Here is a 13,924-nt window from a genome sequence, read left to right on the forward strand (position 1 = left end):
GAAGAGCTGAGCAGAAGAGGCAGGGACTGGATGGGGCAGAACCGGCACGGGCAGGCTGAGAACAGACTTTTTATTTGACTTGGTTATTTTTTATTTTTATTTTTTTTTAATATAAGAAAGGCCAACATTCAGGATCAATGAGATGACTCAGCAGGTAAATGAGACTGCTGGCAAGCCTGACAAATGAATTTGATCTCTGTGACCCAGATGGAAGGGGAGTATTGACTCCTACAGCTTGTCCTCTGACCTCCATACAAGTGCCAGGGCATGTGTGTGTGCCTACAAACACAAGCATAGCTAGACAGACAGACAGACAGACAGACAGACAGATAGATAGATGGCACTTTTTCTAAAGCTTGGGTTTCTTTTATATTTATTAATTTGGTGTGTGTATGTGTGTGTGCATGTGTGTGCACACTAGCACGAGTGTGTACCACGTGATGCATGTGGATGCCAAAGGACAACTTGTAGGGGTTTTCTCCATCTTCCTTCCGAGTTCCAGGTGTTAAACCCAGGTCATCAGGTAGGAAAGCACCTGTCAGACAGAGCTATCTTGCAGGCACAAGGTTCCTCCCCCACCTCACCCCACCCCACCCCACCCCACTCCAAGAAAAGCTATAATTACACAGCAGCCCAGATTGGCCTGGAACTCACTACGTAGACAACTGACGCTGTCCTGGAATTCGCAGCGATCCTCCCCACTTAGCCTGTCAACTGCTTGGATCACAAGCATAATGCACATCATGCCCAACTCCAGGCTCTTTCTGCAAGAGCAGCCACAAGCCGTGGGCGGTGTCTGAGCAGGAGAGACTCAAGTTTAGATCAGTATATAAGATTTCTCACGGTGTGAGGGGGAGGGGCGGGGAGGCAGGAGCCCAGAGAAAGGCCCGAGAAAGTCAGAGCAGAGGTCAAGGGTCAGAACCCTGTTCACAATCATTGCCTCTCCTCTCTCCACAGCCGCCATTGCACCCAAGGATGAGTTTTTCTATAGCTTCCTGAAGCCTTGGTTAGGTAAGTGCTGAAGGGGAGGACAACGGAGCGGGAGTTTTGGGGTGTGGGAAACAATGATCTTCACTTCATACTGAGTACCGGAGACTCAGAGTGGGGACAGTGAGTCAGTTTCTCTTACACGTGACACAGAGTGGAGGGTTAGCCTAGAGAAAAGCCACGTGGCCGCCCATCCCCCAATTTGATCCCAAACTTGCTTTTATATTTCTAGTACTTCTCTGCCCCTCTGGGTTTCTCATTAGGCGAGTTCTTCAAGGAGGTTCTTCTCCTTCTGGTGTCTAGCCTTGTCCCCTCCCCAGATTCCTATCCCAGCTGTTCAAGACGAAAGCCCTACCTGGTGTATGTCTTGGGGCTGAAGATTCCCTCCGTTTCTGATACATATCCTTAGACTTCCTATAACCGTTCACTCTTAGGATGAACTGAGGTCACACAAAGCGGGCACCAGTTGGCAATTGGGGAAAATGGGGCCAGTGCCTCCTCCTCTGTGATGGGCTCTAAGCACGCCTCGTACTGAAACAGGAGCCATATCGATTATCTTTCATACAGGGAGTAAGGGAAGGGTGTGGGCTTCGGCGGGGATAGGCTTCTAGCCTTGGTTTTCTGGGTTCAGGGGACGGACTTTTGATCAGCAAAGGGACCAAATGGAGCCGGCACCGCCGTCTGCTCACACCCGCCTTCCACTTTGACATCCTGAAGCCCTACATGAAGATTTTCAACCAGAGTGTGAACATCATGCACGTGAGTCCTAAGACACAGTGCGGGAAGAGGTCTGCCTCATCCGTGAGGCCACAAATGGAGCTGGGGGCGGGGCCTCCCTGGCTATGTGTGAACCGGATTGGCAGTGAGGATCCCGCCTGGCTCCTGTGGTCTGTGTTCTTCATGCCCGGTTGCCCTGTGTCTCCCTTACAGGATAAATGGAGGCGGCATCTGGCAGAGGGCTCAGTGACCTCCTTTGACATGTTTGAGCACGTCAGCCTCATGACCCTGGACAGCCTTCAGAAATGTGTGTTCAGTTACAACAGTGACTGCCAGGAGTAAGTGTGGCCCCCGGGGTGGGCGGGGGTGGGAGGAGATAGGGACCGTGCCTGTTGTGTCGCAATCTAGGACCATGCGCCCTCAGAAAGAAGCCTTGGCCCCCAAGGTGACATCACCTCTCTCAGCTTCAGTCCTCTTATAAAAAGGATTAAATGAGATTTTGTCTGGGTGTGGTGATCCACACCTGGGATCCCTGGACTCGGCATTTGAGAGGTTGAAGCAAGAGGATGCTGAGTTTGAGTTAAGCCTGGACAAGGCAGTGGTGGCAGAGCACCCCTCTAATCCCAGCACTTGGGAGGCAGAGGCAGGAGGGTTTCTGAATTTGAGGCCAGCCTGGTCTACGGAGTGAGTTCCAGGATAGCCAGGGCTACACAGAGAAACCCTGTCTTGAAAAGAAAAAGAAAGAAAAGAAAAGAAAGGAAAAGAAAAAAAGAAAAGAAAAGAAAAGAAAAGAAAAAGAAAAAGAAAAAGAAAAAAAAATTAGACTGGACAAGGTAGTGAAAACCAGTCTCAAACACCCCAGGCAATATGGTGGCACATGATCTCAGTGCTCTGGAGTCAGAAGTAGGCAGATCGCTCTGAGTCAGGACCAGCTCACGTAGTGAGTTCTAGCCTATCCTGGGTCACTTCATAAGAACCTATCTCAAAAGCAAGCAAGCAAAAAACAAACAAACAAAAATTTAAAAAATACCCACACAGATACATAATTAAGTAAGCAAACTGTTGTCAGCCAGAATCTTGGCACTTAATAGATACTCAGGAAACACTATTTTCCCATTTCTCCCCAAAGAGGGTATAGCCTAGAATTGTCAGCTCATTCTATTTCATAGTTCTCCTTTCTCTTTTCTCCGTCTCCCTCCTCCTCTCCTTCTTATTCCTTTCTTTCCTCTGATCCCCTCTTCCTTTTCTTCCTCTTCTTCCTGTGTTGTTATTTTCTTCATCCCTAGCCCCTCTTTTCCTACCTTATCGTACTTCCTTTTCTTCCTTAAAAAAATACGAAAAGCTTACTCTCTTTAAATAGTAAGGCTATGTGTCTGTGCGGAGGTGTGTGCACGTGAGTGCAGGTGCCTGTACAACCTAGAGGTGTCGGATGGTCTGGGGCTGGAGTTACAGGCAGCTGCGAGGGGTCCAACATGGCTGCCGGGAATCAAAGTGTGCTCTTGAGGGCTAGGTCACCTCCATCCCATCCCACCCTCCTGGTTTCTGCCCCAGGCTTCCACACCCAGGGTGGCTTCCTGATCCCCCTGATTCCACCCCCTGAGTATTGGGGTTACAGGACGGAGCCACAGCCTCCAGTCCTTTGTAAGGCAAAGATAAAAAATCTGACTTTGAGAGATGTTCTAAGGATAAAATGGCTTGGCGGTTTCTCTGGCATGTGAAAAATCGTTCGGCGAATGTTCGTTGACTGAACTAATAAAGTAACGATTACCCAGTCCATGCCTCAGTGTTTGTTGTGGGGCCAGATGGGCAGCTCTGAAGCACTGTGTCTCTCATGAGTAATGCCCTCTGCTCCATCTGTAGTCTTGTGAAATAAGGGAAAATAAAGCCGGTAGGGGGCTGAGGAGATGAGGCAGTGGCTGCAAGAGCATGGTGTCTGCAGAGAACTGGGGTTCAGATCTAAGCACTCAGGGTGGGCAGCTAAAAGCCTTCACTTGCAGGACACCTGCACGCATGTGGTAGGCGTGCATACACCCAGGACTCCTCCCCCGGGGTTAATAATAATAAAACTACGGCAGGAGAGCTGTTGAAGTGATCAAGCGCACTTGATGCGATTGCAGAGGATCCAGGGCTGATGACTGCTAGCATCTGTCTGGCACCTCACCACCATCTGTAACTCTAGTTCCGGGGCATCCGACATCCTCTTCTGACTTCCGAATGCACACACATGTGTGTACGGATGTGCAGATAAAGCACTCGTACACATAACATGAATAAGAATATAACGATAAGACAAAAAGCCTCTGAATAAAATAAGTCCTGTGCGGAGGTATAAGTCAAGTAATTGTGTGGGTAAAGACTGGAAAATCAGAAGTTCAAGGTCAGTCTTTGCTACAGGGTGTGTTTGAGTTCATCCTGGGCAACATGAGAGCCCATTTCAGAAAGAAAGAAGAAAGAAAGAGAGAGCGAGAGAGAGAGAGAGAGAGAGAGAGAGAGAGAGAGAAAGAAAGAAAGAAAGAAAGAAAGAAAAGAAAGAAAGAAAGAAAGAAAGAAAGAAAAGAAGAAAGGAAGGCTGGTGATATAGCTCAGTTTGTAACGTGCTTGCCTAGAAGAATATGAAAAACTTTGCATTCCATCTCTACCAACACACACACACACACACACACACAGAGAGAGAGAGAGAGAAAGACAGAGACACAGAGACAGAGACAGAGAGAGAGACACACACACACACACACAGAGAGACAGAGACAGAGACACAGAGACAGAGACAGACACACACACACACACACACACACACAGATAGAGAGAGAGAGACTAAAAGAGATGGCCCATCTATTAAGAGCACTCGCTGCCCTTAGAGAGCTCAGCGTTCAGTTCCATACACCGTACACCCCCCATGGCAGCTCACAATCCTCTGTAACTCCAGCCCCCAGCCATCAGACTTCCCTTTGGGTCTCTTGAGGCACTGCACACACACGCGCTGCATAGACTTAGGCGCTGGCAAACGTGTACACACATAACAAAAATAATTTTTTAAGAATAACCAAATCGGTTAATAGAAGGCCTCTGTTTGTCGTTATGCAACGGACCCCGGGCCCCGTGTGTGCCTCTGGGCCGTGCAGGTGGCTCACATCCCTTCTCTCCGCAGGAGAATGAGCGATTACATCTCTTCCATTATCGAGCTGAGCGCTCTGGTGGTGCGGCGTCAATACCGCTTGCATCACTACCTGGATTTCATCTACTACCTCACAGCCGACGGGCGACGCTTCCGTCGGGCCTGCGACACGGTGCACAACTTCACCACTGAAGTCATCCAGGAGCGGCGGCGGGCGCTGCGCCAGCAGGGCGCCGAGGCGTGGCTCCAGGCCAAGCAGGGCAAGACCTTGGATTTCATAGACGTGCTGCTGCTGGCCAAGGTGAGACCGTGCTGCTGCCCCTACAGGCCGGCTGGGAAGTGCACGCACTGCCGGGAACCAGAAGCGGGATTGCGGTTAAGGGATAGGTGCATAATGTGGGTAGGTTCATTCAGATGTCACAACAGAGCACTTCAGCCCTTTTAATTTAATGAGCCCCATCACAGTCTAGCGTGTGGTTTGCCCTGTGGAACATCCCCGTATAGGTAAGAAAGTGGCTGTGAGTCCTGCTGGGACAACTGACGTCAAAACAATTAAGCTCTTTACTGGACACGTGCATAGCTTCTTTCTTTCAAAACAATTTTTTTTTTAACTACAGCGATTGGCCAAGCATGTGGTACATGCCTGTAATCCCAATACTCAGGAGGCAAGGGCAGGCAGAGTTCTGTGAGTTACAGGCCAGGGGCGTCTATGAAGCAAGATCCAGGACAGCCAGGGCTCCACACTGAGGGCCTGGTCTCAAAACAAAACAGTCACGCTGATTTATTTGTGGTGTGTGTGTGTCTGTCTGTCTGTATCTAGGGTGCACATGCCTGCCACAGAGCCCCTGGGGAGATCAGAAGGCAACTCGTGGGAGTTGGTTTTCTCCTTCAACTATGTGGGTCTGGTCCTAGGACTCAAACTCAGGTCCACTGGGCGTGGCGTCAAAGTGCCTTCACTCGCTGAGCCATCTCGACAGCTCATCCTGTTTATCCCCACCCCCTTCCTTTCCCTCTCCAGTTATCAGGTTGGCCTCAAACTCAAACTCTACAATCCTTCTCAGCCTTCTGGATGGTGAGATTACGTGTATGGCACCACGCCCCAGCTACACACGGATTAAAGTATACAAGAATGTGTTTGCAGGTTCTGTGCAGGCACTCTTGACTTTAATTCCACGCCTGTTTGTGGGTATGTGCATACAAGTACCAATGCCCATGGAGGCCAAAAAAGGGCAGTAGATAACCTGTCGTGACAGAGAGGGAAGCCATTCCGCATAGGAAGTGAACGCTCTCTCATTCAGATACAGTCACTCTTTTTTTTTTTTTTTAATTTCATGTATATACATACTGTAGCTGTTCAGACACCCCAGAAGAGGGCATCAGAGCCCATTACAGATGGTTGTGAACCACTCTGTGGGTGCTGGGAATTGAACTTAGAACCTCTGGAAGAGCATTTAGTGCTCTTAACTGCTGAGCCAGCTACCCAGACCCAGCTATAGTCACTGTTATGTGGATTTGTGTGTGTGATGTGTGTGTGTAAGGGTGTGGGTGCGTGTACCTATGCAGGCACATTTGGATCTGGCAAGGCAGAACAGACAGTTTGGTGTCTTCCTCTTGCTCTCTGACTTAACACCTTGAGACAGGGTCTCTCTTGGACTGGGGTCTTGCCATTTCATTTAAAGAGATCTGCGTGCCTCTGTTTCCAATGTACACCAAGCCACGACTTTCCTTCCTTCCTTCCTTCCTTCTTCCTTCCTTCCTTCCTTCCTTCCTTCCTTCCTTCCTTCCTTCCTTTCTTTCTTTCTTTCTTTCTTTCTTTCTTTCTTTCTTTCTTTCTTTCTTTCTTTCTTTCTTTCTTTCTTTCTTTCTTTCTTTCTTTCCTTCTTTCTTTCTTTCTCTTTCTTTCTTTCTTTCTTTCTTTCTTTCTTTCTTTCTTTCTTTCTTTCTTTCTTTCTTTCTTCTCTCTCTCTTCTTTTCTTTTTCCCTTTATTCTTTTTAACATGGATGTTGGAGATGTAAATTCAGGTCTTCCTATTTACCCTGCAAGTGCTCTTACCTTCAAAAACCCTCCCTCCAGCCCCTTGTTTTTGCATTTATTTTACTTTTAAATATGTGTGTATGTGTGTGTCTGAGTACACGTGCCCTTAGGGTCCAGAAGAGGGTCAGACTCCTTGGAGCTGGAGTTACAGGTGGTTGTAAGTTACCTGAGATTAACACTGAGAACCAAACCCAGGTCTTCTACAAGAGCAGCAACAGCTCTTAGCTATCTGTCCAGATCTTACCTTGTTTGTTGCTTTATTTGTTTGTTGTTTTGTTTTTTTGAGGCAGTGTCTTGTCTAGTCAATGCCAGCCTCAAAATCCTTGTATAGCTGAGGATGACTTTGAATCTCTGATCCTCCTGCCTCTGTGTCCCCAGTGCTGGTATCCCAGGCGTATGACGACACCATGCCCAGCTTCTTGTGTAGAATTTTTTGTATGGTTCTGGATTCCAGTCATGGCTTTGCCAATCAGAGGGCATTTAATGGCTATAACGCTACCTCTCTCTTGTATTTTGGTGCTGATAAGACCTGATGATAATATTGTTGGCGGTCCAGAGTATAAATAGCTGTCAGGGCTGCTCAGTAACTGCAGGTGTGAAGCATGGAGATTAAGCAACTGTGGGTGTCGGTCCTTCTGTAGATTGGATGTATCTCCAGGCAACCTAGAGTAGCTGGCTGTGGTGACACAGAATCCCAGGACTTGGGAGGTTGAAACAGGATTGTGGACTTGAGACTGATCTGGGCCATATAACTTGTGAGGAAAAAATGGAAGTCAGAGGGCAAATTGTAGGAGCCGATTCTCTTTTTATACCATATGGGTTCTGAGAATTGAACTCAGGCTGTTGGGATGGGCAGAAGACACCTTTTTCTATCGATCCATCTTTTTGTTCCCTTAATTCATTTTTTTTGGACTGTAACATAATTATCAAGTGATGCGTGCACAAACTCCCTTTGATATTCCCCCCACCCCTTTCCCCATCTGTCCTTATAGTAGGTGTGTCCTTCACTCTGTCTGCAATATCTACACCTATTAAAGACAGGACAGGGTGGCAAGCTGGGCACGGCAGTGCACAGCTGCAACTCCAACTTTTGGGAGACTGAGATAGGAGTATCTCAAGTCTGAGTCCAGTCTGGGCTGCGCACCGAGTCTCTGATAGAGTGCAGTGGAAGACAAGACCATCTGGGAATACGCCTGAGCTTGTAAATCCAACTGCTGCCAAGCCTTGAGATCCGAGTTCAATCCCCGGCCCCCACATGTCTGAAGGAGAGAAATGACCTCAGCAAGTTGTCCTCTGGTTCCCACGTGCGCACCACAGCGTATGATTCACACACAGTGCTCACGTGCGTGTACTAAATACACACACTCAATCAATGTGTGCACGCAACAAATGAATAAAGGTGAAAAATAAAAGTCGAAAGAGAGGCAATAATGAAAAAGACAAACGGGAAACAGGTATCTCTGACGTTGGGGGAGCCCCTAGGATGTAGGGTGTGGGGTACAGACGTTGAGTACGGGGAGCTCAGCATCCTCCACTGTCCATTTCAGGATGAGGAGGGGAAAGAATTATCTGACGAGGACATCCGGGCTGAGGCAGATACTTTCATGTTTGAAGGTAAGGATGCTGGGCGAGGCTGAGGGTTGGTGGGGAGATGTGCCACCACCCTCCTGCTGTGGGGAACAGTCTGGGGACACTCTAATCTTCCAACATCTGTCTGCCCACAGGTCACGACACCACTTCTAGTGGGCTGTCATGGGCACTGTTCAACCTGGCGAAGTATCCAGAGTACCAGGAGAAGTGCCGGGAGGAGATCCAAGAACTCATGAAAGGCCGAGACCTGGAGGAGCTGGACTGGTCAGTTTGGGGGGGCCGGGGGGCGGGGAGGTGGAGGGAGAAAACTGAGGCCCGTGTCTTGGGCGTGAATCTCCGAGCTGCCACTTTCTGATTGTGTGTCTTAGACAAGTCCCTTTCAGCAGCTTTCAGAGTTCCAGTTCACAACGCGGGAATGATTGTGATGCCCGTCCCTAGTTCAGCATTTCCCGGCTGAACTTTTCCAGCAACCGTTGCCGTCCCACCACATAACATAAATTCAGCGGCCGTGGCAAGCCTTTAGTTATAGCTTTGACCCGCACAAGATTTCGGTGGCCACCGGGCTTCGTTGAATGCAGTGGGGCTGCTTCCAAATTGTCGGCTGGGTTCGGGTCTTCTCCAAATGTCTCCTAGCTCTCCTAGGATCTGGGCTACTCTGGGACATGTTCTTCTCAATGCAAATTCCAAAAGTGTAAAAAGAAAGTTCTGTGTGCACGGCAATGATGTGGAGGAGGCAAGTCACGTGATGAAGCTCAGTATGCGTGGGGCAGCAAAGGTCTAACTGTCCTGAAAAGTGCCTTCGACACATCAGCCCTTGGGATGGATGTTTCAGTCTGGATGAAATGGTGTGTCATGTGATCGTGATGCGGAGAGGCAGTGCAGAATAGAGAATGGGAAGACAGTCTTAAGATGGAAGCTGACTGAGTGGATCATAGAGTCCAGCCCTGTAGCCAGGCGTGGTGGCGCATGAAACAGGAGGATCAGGAGTTCAAGGCCTGCCAGGTGGTGGTGGTGCACGCCTTTAATCCCAGCACTTGGGTGGCAGAGGCGGGCAAATTTCTGAGTTCAAGGCTAGTCTGGTCTATAGAGTGAGTTCCAGAACAGCCAGGGCTACACAGAAAAACCCTGTGTGTGTGTGTGGGGGGGGGGGGAGTTCAAGGCCAGCCTAGTCTACATATTGAAATTGAGGCAAGCTGGGACTAATTGAGTCACTTTCCCAAAAAAAAAAAAAAAAAAAAAAAAAAAGTCTGAGAGATTGAGAGATGCCCTGTATTGGTTGCCTTGCAAACATGAAGGAAAATCCGTGCTAAAACAAAAGCTGGTGTCTTAGTCAGTGTTCTATTGTTGTAAAGAGACACCATAACCACGGCCGTTCTTATAAAGTGTACTTGGGGCTGGCTTACAGTTTCAGAGGTTTAGTTCATTTTCATCATGGCATCATGCAGGCAGATGTAGTGCTGGTGAAGGAGCTGAAGAGTTGTACACTTGGCTCTATAGACAGCAGGAGGAGAGAGACATTGGCTCTGGTTTGGCCCTTGAAATCTCAAAGCACATCCTCAGTGACACACTTCCTGCGATAAGGTCACACATGTTAATTATTTCAAATATACGAGCCTATAGAGTCCATTCTTTTTCAAAACACAACAGCTGGGTATAGTGCCAAACTTTTGTCATCCAAATTCTGGGGAGGCAGAGACAGGTGGGTCCCTGGGCTCACTGCCCAGCCAGTCTAGGGGCTTCTAGGCCAATAAAAGACCTTGTCCAAATAGAAAGAAAGGAAGAAAGGAAGAAAGGAAGAAAGGAAGGAAGGAAGGAAGGAAGGAAGGAAGGAAGGAAGAAAGAAAGAAAGAAAGAAAGAAAGAAAGAAAGAAAGAAAGAAAGAAAGAAAGAAGAAAGAACCAAAGAAAGACAGACAGACAGGCAGAAAGAAAGGCAGAAAGGCAGAAAGAAAGAAAGAAAGAAAGAAAGAAAGAAAGAAAGAAAGAAAGAAAGAAAGAAAAGAAGGAAAGAAGGAAAGAAGGAAAGAAGGAAAGAAGAAAGAAAGATGGCGGAGGATGCCTGAGAAATGACATTGGAACACACACACACACACACACACTGTAAACAAACCCACAGTCACAGTACTGAGGATGCGGAGGCAGGAGGACTGAAAGTCTGAGGCTAGCCTGGACTATATTGTGGGTTTCACTTTGGCCTGTATCAGGGAGAGGCAGGAAATCGCTTTCTCTGAACAAAGCATCGCTTTCAGTTACCCCACGCCCACCCTCAGTTAAGCAGTGTAGTGAGACGGTCTGCTCACTTCTCTCAGACTTCCGTGTACACTTCCAGGGAGACCGTCAGCTCGGTACCATAGTACCCTAAACATCCTGCTACTCTGCCTTTATAACAAAGGGAGATGGCAGAGGGTCTGCCTGGGGAGTCCGGCAGGAGGTGATGCCTGCCTTGGTCTAACTGCTCTTGTTTTCTGGGTCATGTTTATATTTATTGGTATCTTAATGACAAGGACGTTCTTTGGCTCTTTATGACTGGAGCGTAAAGCTTCCGTGGTAGGGTGGAGAGGTGGCATAGTGGTTAAAGATGCTTGTAGCTCTTCCAGGGTTCCCAAATCCCAAACCCAGCGCCCACACTGGGCAGCTTACCATGGTGTGTAACTGCAGATCCAGGGATCTGGTGCCCTCTTCTGGCATTTTTGGGCACTGCACACATGTGACAGATAAGCCCCGAGCCAGCCTGTTAGAGTCAGGTGTGATGATGCACAACTGTAATTGCACAACTATAATACCAGTGTCCCGGAGGTGGAGACAGGAGAGGGGCTGCAAGATGGAGACCAGCTTTGTCTACACAGTGAAAAGTTGTCTCAAAACAACACACACACACACATTTCTTTTCGTGTGCACGCGCACGAAAGTGTCTTGATTTTAAAAAATGAACCCGATCATAAACTAACGATTATAATTAGTCAAATCTGGGTTCCCAAGTATAATAAACTATTCTGAAATCTGCAATAACGCATTTAAAAAAAAATCCCACAACAAATGAAATCTGGAAAGGATGCATACAAGCTAGTAACTTGCTGTGACTTTGAGGCTCCCAGCTGCCATCACGTCTCCCATGACTGGACAGCAATTCCTCAATGGTCGGTTAGTGTGGGGCCCAGCGGCAGCTCAAGAAACAAGGACCACTGCTTTCTGTTTTCATTTGTCACTATTGTGAGTGGTGGACAGTCAGATAGTTTTGTCTGAGACTAGGACCTTGTATATGACAAACAATTGGACTATCACTGAGCTATATCCCCAGTCACCTTTCCCCTTTTTTTGTTTTTATTACGTTTGCTTATTTATTGTGTGTGTGTAGTGTGTGCTACTGCATCCATGTGGAAGTTAGAAGACAACCTGCAGGAGTTAGTTCTCTTCTTCCCCAAGGATTGACACAGATTGTCAGAGTTGGTAGCAACGTCCCTAACTCACTGAACCACTGTGTTGCCTTCTCGAGGTCATGGCCTGTGCCTGCAACAAACCGTGGTTCACTTTCCATTAACCAATGACAATAGCCAAATTAATAATAGAAAACAGATAATGGAAATCTATTCAGTGTGACCATATTGGGAAGGGGATGGCGGGAGACGATAAGAGAGTGACAGTGACACTTTTCCCAAGTCCTCTTTTGCAATGAGGTTAAAGGTTAAGTAGAGGCCAGCATTATGTGTGTCTAAGCAGTCTTTGTCAAGATGTGGTCCCACCCATGACTGGCCCATCATATCCTCCATAAAGTGGTCTAACAAGTTCTAAGTCTCTTTCTGGGAGAGAAGTTTCCCTTCTGGGTGGCCTAGCCTTAGCATTTCTCCCTCTCCCTGAATTAGATCCCTGGGGGGAATTCGAATTTTCTGGACTCCATTGCTTCGGTATCGTATAGCCAGAATGAGGGTAGAGTGTCTCTTTAGAGAATCTTCATTCTTTCCTGTCAGTCACACACATGATACCTGCCTGGGACATGTGCAAATTGCACAAGCTCTGGGGACCATTCCGGATGTGTGTGTGTGTGTGTGTGTGTGTGTTCAGGGAGTCACAGTTCCTTTCTCTTCAGGGATGACTTGACACAGCTGCCCTTTACCACCATGTGTATCAAGGAGAGTCTTCGCCAGTTCCCCCCTGTGACCCTCATCTCTCGACGCTGCACAGAGGACATCAAGCTTCCAGACGGACGAGTCATCCCCAAAGGTGCCTGATCTGTGTCCCTTGATGCTGTGGCACTGTTTGCAGGGTCTGGCCATGCCTGCTGTGGGTGCGGGGTCCCTGTGACGGGAAAGACCCCTGGGTGTGTGTTGCTTTGGGAGTGATGAGGATGTCTTAGTTTCACTTCCTGCTGATGTGATAACATAACCCAACAAAAGCAACTTTAGGGGTCAAGTGTTTGTTCGGTTCCTGGTTATAGACCGTCATGGCTGAGGAGTCAGAGTGACAGAGACATAGAATACTCAGTCATATTGCAGTCACAGACAAGAGCAATGGACGGATACGCACACGCCAGAGTTCAGTTCTCTTCTTTTTATTCTGTCCACGTCCTAGCCCAGGAAAGGGTGCCACCCACACTCAGCATGTCTTCCCACCTTAAATAATCAATAGAGCATGTTTTATGGGGGCTGGAGAGATAGCTCAGTACTGTAAGAGCAGTGGCTCACAATTAGCTATAACTCTGGATCTAGGTGATCCAACGCCCCGTTTTAAACTCTGTAGGTACTAGGTGTGCATGAGGTACACATAGAGGTAAAATACTCATATACACATACAGGTAAAATATTCATATACACATACAGATAAAATATTCATATACACATACAGGTAAAATACTCATATACACATACAGGTAAAATTCTCATATACACATACAGGTAAAATATTCATATACACATACAGGTAAAATACTCATATACACATACAGGTAAAATATTCATATACACATACAGGTAAAAGACTCATATACACATACAGGTAAAATATTCATATACACATACAGGTAAAATATTCATATACACATACAGGTAAAATACTCATATACACATACAGGTAAAATTCTCATATACACATACAGGTAAAATATTCATATACACATACAGGTAAAATACTCATATACACATACAGGTAAAATATTCATATACACATACAGGTAAAAGACCCATATACACACACAGGTAAAATATTCATATACACATACAGGTAAAATACTCATATACACATACAGGTAAAATATTCATATACACATACAGGTAAAATACTCATATACACATACAGGTAAAATACTCATACACACATACAGGTAAAATACTCATATACACACACAGGTAAAATATTCATATACACATATAGGTAAAATACTAATATACACATACAGATAAAATGCTCATATACACAACAAATAAACCTAAAAATAAAAAAAAAGTTTTTGCTATTCTTCCAGAGGACTGAATTTAGTTCTAAACACCT

At 46.9% G+C, this 13,924-nt stretch overlaps 1 protein-coding gene across 1 annotated transcript in view; it reads left to right on the forward strand.

Moving 5' to 3' along the window:
• Window positions 1–13,924, forward strand: part of LOC127671098 (ultra-long-chain fatty acid omega-hydroxylase) — a 45,086-nt gene that overhangs the window by 25,962 nt on the left and 5,200 nt on the right. The window contains exons 5-11 of the mRNA XM_052165774.1: window positions 958–1,011; window positions 1,619–1,746; window positions 1,918–2,042; window positions 4,853–5,120; window positions 8,402–8,468; window positions 8,579–8,708; window positions 12,528–12,661. Of these exons, the coding sequence (XP_052021734.1) occupies window positions 958–1,011; window positions 1,619–1,746; window positions 1,918–2,042; window positions 4,853–5,120; window positions 8,402–8,468; window positions 8,579–8,708; window positions 12,528–12,661 (906 nt within the window). The remainder of the gene's footprint in view (window positions 1–957; window positions 1,012–1,618; window positions 1,747–1,917; window positions 2,043–4,852; window positions 5,121–8,401; window positions 8,469–8,578; window positions 8,709–12,527; window positions 12,662–13,924) is intronic.

Source organism: Apodemus sylvaticus, chromosome 20 (genome assembly GCF_947179515.1).
Source record: "Apodemus sylvaticus chromosome 20, mApoSyl1.1, whole genome shotgun sequence".
Lineage (NCBI taxonomy): Eukaryota > Metazoa > Chordata > Mammalia > Rodentia > Muridae > Apodemus > Apodemus sylvaticus.